We start from the raw sequence: 10280 nt of genomic DNA, 5'->3' as shown, positions 1-10280 counted from the left end.
GGCTCTGCAGAGGGGTCTGGACAGGCTGGATCAGCAACAGCGTGGCCAACAAGACCAGGACAATGATTGTTCCCCTGTGCTTGGCACTGGTGAGGCCACACTTTGAACAGTGTGTCCAGTTCTGGGCCCCTCACTACAAGAAGGACATTGAGGTGCTGGAGTGTGTCCAGCACCAGTGTGTCCAGAGAAGGGCAACAGAGCCCAAAGGGTCTGCAGCACAAGTTTTATGACTTAATTAGTCAACATCACAAAAGCAAACTCAGAACTACCAGCTTTGCTTAACAGCAAAGGAGCCCTGTTCTGAGCAAGAGCAAATGTTTTCTCCATCCTGTTTATAAGTACAGAAAAGCATTCTCAGAACATGCAACATGTTTAGCATCATGTGAAATGTGACAATTGTAGACCTAACTGTAACTCTTAGAGCTGAAAATTGTGAAAGATTTCAGACCCCGAGTAAAGGTACCCAGACATCTATCTGTAAGCACCACTCTGAAATAAGGAATGAAATGGCAAGAAAGTCCTTTGAGCAATGCAGTCTCCTCTTGTCACTGGGGTGCTAATGGAATACGTACTTGTGCAAGTGAAGGCAAAATTGGAGGAACATGCTTCAATTACCCATGAACTACTGCAGCTTTATGTTGCTCTAACTCTCCTGACTTAAATGAAAACAAACTAACAAAACCCCAAGTACTGTATTGTGCAATACAACACTGATATGGGGAATAACTTACACTAAGTACCATGGTAACCTTACTGATCTCTCTGCATTACACAGTTGCAAAGCTACTTGTTGATGGTACAGCTTACCCCACATAATGCTACAAATGAGAAAACATATGTATTTATCATACAGCTTGGTAGAGTCAATTTAAATTTTATTTTTACATTGTCCTGCAACAGATTTTAGTATTTTTTATGATGTCTTCTAAACCACAATATATTTTAATACATCTCAGAAAGCTGAAAAATGATCAAACAGTTGTTGTCTTTGAATAGTAATTTTTCACCTATGCACAAACATCTAGTGCCTGATAAGCTTTTTGTTTTTCTCCAGGTTTGTCACAAATACTACTATCCTCATTTATTAGACAGCTGGAAACTCACTCTTTCTTGATTTATAATCTTTCTTCACATCTAGTTCGTGTTTGTTAGCATGAATAAAGAGGGCAGTGCAAGGTCATTAATAAGAGATCAACCAACAATTCTGCAGTCTGAGAGGCAGCAAAAGCTGTTTATTACGAGGCTGAAGAAATGAAGCAATTTATTCACTGTATATTATGACTGTATGCAGGGGTAGTTTATTTGTGACACAAATTGAATGAGCACTGTATGAGGAACCTGCATCTCCCAGCTGCACTGCCTTCTGCTCCCAGCAGTGCTCCTGAGGGAACTCAGCACCCTCAGCACTGCCTAACTCTACCCAGCTTTCACAGAGATGTGTGACAGTGCTAATGTTGTTTTATTTAATGCAGGAATGATGTGACATTTCTTAGGGATTTCACAACTCCCAAGCCATGTGGCCAAATGACCATCACACATGGCAACAGCAATTACTTCACAGCCTTACAAAACCGGAGGTGCACTGGGTGTGTGCGGGTTGTAAAACTTGTAACATGAAATGCACATTTAGGACACACTGAATGAACTGCATCTCTTTGGAAAGGCAGAAACATCAAGACAAGCTTTGGGAAAAAAGACGTTGAAAAACACAAATTCCAACTTTTCCCTCCAGAAATCTGCACATCCTTTTTCTCTGCTGATAGACGGATTTTTTTGCCACCTACATTTTCCTTCTTATTTTATGGGCAACTGGGTTCCCATGGAGACATGAGGCTATCACATCAGACATCAGTACATCAGACAGTACTGGGTGAGCATTTTCCCACTAACACAGGCTCTGGAGGGAACAAATGAACACTTCGTCCTTGCAATATCTGTGGACCTCCCCAGTGTGCTTCCCAGCCTTCAAAGCTGTAGCTGCAGGCAGGGCATTAAGCTGCTCTTCCCATGGTGTCAAGCAGAGCCTTATCCTCCCCAAGCAGCACTGGGTCTTGTTACATTCCTGAAATAGGGATGTCAGTACATTAAGAGTCTGATCCTACTTCCCCTGAGGTCCATGGAATTCATTTTCATTAACCTCGGATCAAGCCTGAGCACAGACCATTCCTATGTGGGAATTCTGAGAAGAAGAGAGCTGAAAATGAAAAAAAAATGCTAGTTCTACGAAGATTTTCTTTTTGCACTATCAAGTCTATGAGCAGGCTCTTCACTGAAGGATCTTAATCTTCTCTGCAGGTAAAAAACAGCAGTACATATATCTACAAACACAGGTGACTTGGTAAATTAAAATATCTGCCTTATGAAGACTCTTTAATTAGCAATGTACTTTGAAAAATACAGTAAATATTTCCAAATTTTATGAGTACAGATTTCCCAAAGCTTATTCAATATGGACAGAACTTGCTCTTCTAAACTTGGCCCAAGACCCTTGTTCTCCCTCTTTCATTTCCTTCCCAAATATAGTTCTGCTTACAAGCATTTGTCAGAGATCACTAGGGTACAAAGGAAAACTAAAGATCTTCCCAAAACTAACCCCACCATTTTTAGCACCAACTGCACTTCAATTCAGGTACTAACCTGGGCAAATGTCCAACTGGCTAAAAATTCTTAAGTGTTTTAAAAAGTACAATATGGCATTGCTGGTGTCTGCCCAGCTGTGGAAGTACATTGTGCCCATGCTGAAAACATGCCTTGAGAACTAAGACACTCTTTATCTTGGGTCTGAACATGTTGCCTCTGTTGGGACAGAATATTTAAATATAAATGTTTCTTTGGGAAAAATAGTAACTATGGCATTTCATCAGGGAATGAAAAAAGTGCTCACCAAGAAATCTATAAAATCTTTTGTGATCACAAGCAATGGAGGGACCTAAACTTTCAGCAGAGGACTGAGATGCAAGTCTTTGTCAGTCATATAAATAATTAGCATCCCCACAATGAAACAGTTACTGCTATGATGTATGAGCCCTAAAAAAGGTGCCTAAGACCTTGAATAAAAAGCTGACATTGCTTCATTGAAATCACTGACAGTTACTATGAACAATGGGAACAGTAACTATGGTGACTTCATGTGAACCTGAGCAGGTTCTCAGTGAGAAGTACATTTCCATTTAAAATCTATTCCCATGGTCACAGGTAGATAAGACAAATTGACTTCATCTAACTGGTGCATTTTTGCCTTTTTGGTATTTCTTTCTGAAGAATGATGACGAGACCTTTATGGTGGACTCCTCCATAGAACACTGTGGGACCTTTCAGATCTGAGACTGAAGTTTTCTCCTAAAACTCTTTCCTGAAACACAAAGATCTGTATAAGAATTCTAAGCTTTCAGCAGTGAAATTTCAAAAAAAAAAAGAATTTTAAACAAAACTGTCACAGAATATCTTACAGCTAAATGGTTATGGAGTCCTTCTAAGACACGAACTTCACACCCAGGACAGGCTAAGCCAGTTGAATGTTCTCGCTGTGCACTGCAGATGAGAAGTGAATGCCATGCTGCTGCCCAAACACATCACCACACCTCTGTTTTTGTGAGCACTAACCTGTAGTCACCTATTACTGAGAAATTTTTTATGATACAGAGGCTCAGATAAACCAAAGGTCCCTTAGACTGCAGTTAGGTGCCTCGATCCCTTCACTGAAGTTTAACACTTTCTACTATCACCCTTCACTGGTACTTTCTTTGTCTTAGGAAAGGTGCCCTATCATTTGATGTGTTGATTTTTACAAATCTCACTTTTAGCTACCTAATTCCTTGCAAGCTTGTAATAGTCATCCTGACATAAGGCCATTAAAGCCACAAAATACCTGGCCACACTTAAAGACCGCAGTTGCAAAAATATCTGCCAACACTTTAAACAGACTGTTGCATGTGAAACTCAAAAACTTACCTGAGAAATGGAAGTCCACAGAATTTTTTTTAAACACCAAATACAAAAATGTAATAAAAAAGCTTTTTTAGTGAAGACATTACAGAATGCTGGCATGCTGTACAAATGTGATTAATGCACTGAAATTTAAACTAGTTGTAGGGTTATGTTCAAGGCACCTTTTCTAGAAATAGCTGTTTTAATGCTCATTCTACATTCACACTAGTTTAACCATGTAAACAAGTCCGTGAAAACTCAAATTAAGGTCACTTTCAAATCTGTATGGCGAATACTTCAGAAAAATATCATATTACACAGAAAATTCAATAAAGTAAGACAGATCCATCTACTGCCCAAATAGTTCAATAGATGCTAGGAGGTAAATTATTAACAAGATGAAACCTAAAAGAGGTTTCCAAAAATTAAAGGTAAGTAACATGCAATGCATTAACATTTCTGTTTATCATTTGAAAGTGTACATAAATGCTGAAAAAATACTATTTACTATTCCTAGTGCTATCCTATTTTTGAAGGGCAAATCTTTGGAGACAATATTAACTGAAGTTTAAAAAACATCCCCCATCTTTTTTACCCCACATTTATTAATCTTAAAATATACTAGAATGTATTTTCTTCACAAGGAAAATGTATAAAATTAATCTTACAATATCAACACTATAAACAACTTCCTTGAAACATCTTCTGGACAGAGAATTTCTGTGAAGATTTAAGTATAACAATTCTAGAATAATTATTTTTAAAAATATGTACATTCGTTCCAATGTCCTAGACCCAAGAAGAAATCCAAGTAAACTCTACAAAAGTTAGCCACAAGTCTTTGTCCAGTTAAGATTATGTCCAGCTTTGCCAGTCTTGCTGTATTACAATATAATCAACAAAATTATAACATTACTTGTTTTTGTGTAGGAAGTTCCCAAACTTTTGCATAAATCCTCTCAGCTTGTTTTCATTAGGCTGCAATGGGTGGTAAGCAGCTGAGTTGTAGCTGACCATGTGATTACTCCTGCCATAATTATTCCCTAAGGTCTTGGTTTTGATATCTGAGAGATGTGAACTGCTGTTGGCTGCATTTCCTGCAGGTTGGCTGGCATTTTCCATCTTACAGAACGGCTCAAAGCGACTGTAAACACGCCTTTCACTCAAACGAGACCTCAGCTCTTCTTGGTGCTTTGAGCCTGTCAGCTGTGGTGCCACTGAACTTGCTCTTTGGAGAGCAGAAACAGGAGCGCTTTCGGAAGTAGCATTTGTGGAGATCTCCTTTGCATCTTGATACTGAATCTGTTCTGTATTAAATCTTGGAGTAGATGGATCTCCTGCAGTTTCTATGAATTTACTTTCAAGGGGGCACAAGAGAGGACACTTTTTATTGCTCTCATCAGATGGAGGTTTTGGAGATTTCGGTGACTTCGGAGACTTTGGAGACTTTGTTGGACTCCTGGTGACATCTTCTTTACTTCTGTTCAAACTACCTTGAGAATTTGATGATGAATTTCTTTTTCTCCTTGGGGAAGAATCTGTTTTATTTTCAGAAATCTTCGGTTTTTGATTTTCATCTTCAGAAACCAACGTGTCAGAACTACTACACATTCTGTAAAAGGCAGGACCTTTGTTTTTTGACAAGTTTTCCTTCTTGTCTGGTGTGAGATTAAGAAGTGACCGCAGTTTCTGGGATCCTTTCTTCAGAAAACTTGGGGAATTCTTACTTTCTTTCTTCGATGTGCAATCCTTACTGGACTCCTCCCTGCTAGCTTCAGTGAGAGCTGCCATGGAGATTGCCTTGCTAGCAGTTGGGCTCTTCAGCTCTCCTTTCAGGTCCTTTTCCTCCTGTGGTGAGTGACTGGTTACACTGTGCAAACTTTTAGCACTCTTCAGCATGTCTTCTGGAAGTTTTGGACTAACTGGCTGCTTAAGTCTATGTCTAGTCAATGTGCTGTAAACATAATTGGATGCATGTTTGTTGGTACCAGGATCCAATATGGACTTGGAATTAAACATGGGAAAACTTCTCCTTTTGAGCATATTTTCATTTTGAAGGTTCTTCATATTTTCTGCATGTTTGTCTGTACACAGCGTTGTGTACAAATACAGTGATGAGTCGCCAGCTGCATTTGAATTTACCCTAGGTTTTGTGTCATCTGCAACCTGAATTCTGTGGCCTGTTGGTGCATCTGATTTAAGAGGAGAGTTTGTGCTAAGCTCCTCTAAATTATTATCCGTTCCATTTTCCACACTGGGAGCATGGTTAGATGTCCCTTTGGGTGTTGCACTTCCCTCTGACCCAATTATAGTTGAATTTGAAGAACTTGCACAGCTGCTTACTTCCTGCTGTTCAGGTAAAGTTGGCTGAAACACCAACGACGACCGCAAGCGAGAATGAGAGTAGAGCGCATGAGCTTTAATATTTTCAGCTGTGTCATAGCTATCATATCGGTCACCCAAGGCTGACCCATTTGACTCTACTGGACAATCTGACTGGTCATTCAAGTAGGACTTTATTCGCCAGTTACGTAGGAATGATTTTGTTGTGTGCTCAAGGGTTGGCATCCTCTGCTGCAGATGGCGGATATGATTGTCTGTCCCATTAAAAGACCTCCGTACAATTGAATTTCTCTCTGCAAGATTTACCTTTGGTCGTGAGAACTGATCAGCAAAACTCTGCTGGGGAATATTGTAGTTATTGGCATATCCTCCTCGTAATGATGACACAATACTAAGACTATCAGATGGCATTTTCCAAGTATTTGGTAGATTGTTTGCTCTGTTAATAGCTCTGTTGAGCAACAGGTAAGGTGTCCTTTCTGGCTTCTCCCCAGCATAACTATGTCTCTTCCAGTGCTCATTTTTTTCACTAGGTTGATACTGCTGCATTGGATTTTGAACATTAAAAGCTGGATTAAATGGTTGCTTATTATAGGCTTGATTTCTCAAGCCGTATTTATCTATTTCATTTACTGCATATCTTCCACGACCTTTCCAAAGAGGATCTATCTTGAGAACATTGTCTTGCCTACCAAAAAGGTTTCTTTGGCTAGAAACTGAAGCCAAGGAAGACACTGAATGTTGGTATGTGTCATTATCCCAGAGCGTCTTGCGACTGTTCACCCGCACTAATTCTGGGGCAAACGAGCTGGGAACGGAAGAACGGGCATACAGCGTCCTGAACTCTTCATCAAAGGATTCAACAAGCTGTCCTGTGATAACTTGAACCATGCTGAGGTTGGTTTTTTCAAATGACCACATAAAGCTGAAAGAACAAATGACCATTAGATACAGTTCTTTTGAGCTTAAGTATTATACCAGTCTTTCTTGAGAAGAAAGCTTTTACACAAACCTTGGGTTTGTAAAAGTACCTTTTAAATAAATAAGTTGAGGGTATGATTAATGTAATTTAGACTCAGAAGGTCTAATCTAACATCAGATTAATTCAGATGGAGTTTTTTCCACTGATTTCAGTGGGAGCAGGAATGAGTCTATAACTGCCCTTATAAGAAGTATTCCAAAAAAGGATTCACAAATGTAGAACAGTAAAGTACAAATACCTAATGGAAAAAAATCACTTCTACAAAGTCTATGGCAGGACTAACCTGTACTCACTAAATTACCTCTTCTGTCAGAGAATGTTACTGTGTGATTATGTTGTGAAAAAAATACATTTGAAATAACATGCAGGAGTGTTTCAGCAATTTTGAAAGTACTTAATTCTAAAGATTTTCAAAAAGATCCACCTCAGAATTTGAAAAAAGTTTACATTTTCTAATATGCACATTGCATTGGATATGAAAATTTCTTTTAATTGCAATGATAATGCTTTGATAATGCTTTTTACTTTTTTCTGCTGTAAAAGACTGAACACATGCTCAAAGCTAAGTAGCTGCAATTAACTTACAGCTACTAAATGAGATAAAATAAATTAACATGTACATTAAGGATGCTGCAACAAGGCTAATATCATGGAGCGAAAAACATACAATTTCTAGGTTACAGAAAGAAAAAATTGTTTTGAAATCCTATTTTTCACGAAAAAAGGAAAAAATAAAGAATTTATTTATTTGCATTTTTCTTCTAGATGTTAGAAAATGGGTTAGTTTTGTTCACAAAAATAGCTTACTGATTAAGGGGTTGTTTTTTTTTTGATGTTTTTGTATTTTTCAGGAAATTACAGCGTATCAAGATTAAATCAAATCATGCTGCTAAGTTCTTCTCCTATTAATGTTCACAATTAAGAACAACGTATAATATTGGAAAAAAACCCTGAACTTTAAATTGAGTTCAGTGACAGAGTTCAGAAAGATTTGTTTTTCCTGTAACAAATCACTAGATTCTTTTACCAAGGTGGCCTAATTTCTACAGAAATGGATGATTCCAGCCCCTGTGGTGCAAGGTGTTCAGGCAGTGTTGTTTTTCAAATTGGAATGAGAAAACCTATCCCATTCCCAGAGACTATGAAGTGTCATCTCACACAGTGGTGTGGAGATGTCAAAGCATGCAGGCTGTCCCTGCAGTCTCTTACCCTGAGTCATTTATGAACTTGTCACTTACCTCACTACCATTTATACGTGTCAGTCTGAATTTGGGGCTGGCTGAGTCTTAGAGGAAATAAAAGGTCAGATTTTCAACAGCTTACAGTGGTGGAAATCTGTGAAAGGCAGTGGCTGTGGATCTGGTACCCAGGCACTATGCTGGCAGAAACTAACTTACTTGGGCAAAGGAGAAAAGTGTAGCATGAAAAGAAGGAAAATATTTAAATATATGTGAGTTAAGACTCTCTCTGCTTTAACTTAGGTTTTTTCCAGCTCTGCAAAGCTGTTAAGTTCTTCCAGCCTGTTTTGCTCACATACACTGAAAATATAAAGGAAAACAGAATACAGAAACTTAGCCAAACACAGAAAGAGACATGGGCAAATTTGATTTTGACTATCATATACTAGAGAGCCACAGAATCAGTCTCTAATGTTAGCTTTAGATTATTACATGGAGGAACTATCTTATGAAAAAAATTTGACACTCACTTCTCTGGAGTGAATGTTAAACAAGAATAATTCAGAAAACATAAGACAAATCAGGATTTTTTTATTTTTACAACTCTTCGGCTGTAGCAAAACCTATATCCTTTATTTCTTATTTGTGAAAAATGAACAGAGGCTCTCTTAGGCTAGTTAGCAATCAGTATCTATGAATGCTTGTTAAATTACAGAAAACAAAATCAAATTTACTCATGTGATTCCCCAGAAGAATTTTCACAAATACAAAACCCCAAAACTCGCTATAGCAGCAGTAATGAGATGACAGGTTTGCTACAGACATTTCAGTGATTGATCTTACCTGTAAGAACCATATATGACTTTCTTACAGTCAACAAGAACGAATTTTTGTTCCATTTTTCCATGGAATTTTGCTCCTGTTTTAGAATAGTAATCTTGTCCTTTCACTGTCCGCACCCTCATATTCTGAAAAAAACAATCCAAACACTTTATTTCATCTACTGTAGTCTGTGTTTAACATTCAGAGGGCTAAAATTCAGAGGAGCAGTAGGAGAAAAGTTAAATTATTACATATTAATAAATTCTGCAGGGAATGAAATGCTGATCCAACTTATCACCTAGGGACCAAAATGGCTGGTTACTGTTTTGGCTTCAAGACTGATGAGATTCCCTAGGCCTCAGAAAATGAAATTCTGCTTTTCCATAGCGATAACTTCAGAAAAGAGGTTCTGGCAGAAAACACCTTCAACAAAGGAAAAGAGGTTTTGTACTGCAAAAAAAAATTATTTCCATCAGCTGATGCACATGTTTATATGATTTCCAAGTACCTCAGCTAATCATAGAGAACACTTAGAAAAGCCAGGATCACTTTTATTTTAATTGAACAAGGCTGTTGTATCTACAAATACATATACCCTACTCTGAGATCATCCACTGAATGATACCACCTGGTGCTAGAATCCCTTGCAGATTTACCACCAATAAAATTTATCTATCAGCTTTGCACCATGAGATCAATCCCATTTTTAAATTCAGAGACACTAACACAACATGCATAGGTAGCACAAACTCAATGCAGCAGCTGATTTTGAATTCCATTAAGCTTTATGCTTTATTCATGCAAACTCAGTAAATGGCACTTGGGAAATTTTCCACACTGGATCTCAAAGATATGGTGAATTTTTATCCCAGATTACTGATGAAACTAAATTACTGATGATTCAGCTAAGTCAGCATCTTGTAATTTTTCTCTCTCTACTGTCACTTGGGTTTTTATGCTCATAGAAACAGAAAATTTGAAAGAAGTTGTTACTATACCTCAGGGACTGTACTAATAACAATTTTCTA

The 10280-nt window shown here is 38.0% G+C and overlaps 1 protein-coding gene across 1 annotated transcript in view; it reads right to left on the bottom strand.

Annotated features, from left to right (window-relative positions):
- Positions 1-4839: 4839 nt before the first annotated feature.
- The window catches only part of FAM83B (family with sequence similarity 83 member B), a 44471-nt gene continuing 39030 nt past the window's right edge, over positions 4840-10280 (bottom strand). Inside the window, exons 3-4 of the mRNA XM_036381072.1 lie at positions 9274-9398; positions 4840-7195 (exon numbers count right to left, since the gene is read on the bottom strand). Of these exons, the coding sequence (XP_036236965.1) occupies positions 4840-7195; positions 9274-9398 (2481 nt within the window). The remainder of the gene's footprint in view (positions 7196-9273; positions 9399-10280) is intronic.

This window comes from Molothrus ater, chromosome 3, assembly GCF_012460135.2.
Source record: "Molothrus ater isolate BHLD 08-10-18 breed brown headed cowbird chromosome 3, BPBGC_Mater_1.1, whole genome shotgun sequence".
In the NCBI taxonomy this organism is placed as follows: Eukaryota; Metazoa; Chordata; class Aves; order Passeriformes; family Icteridae; genus Molothrus; species Molothrus ater.
This window is presented reverse-complemented; position numbering and strand designations above follow the sequence as displayed.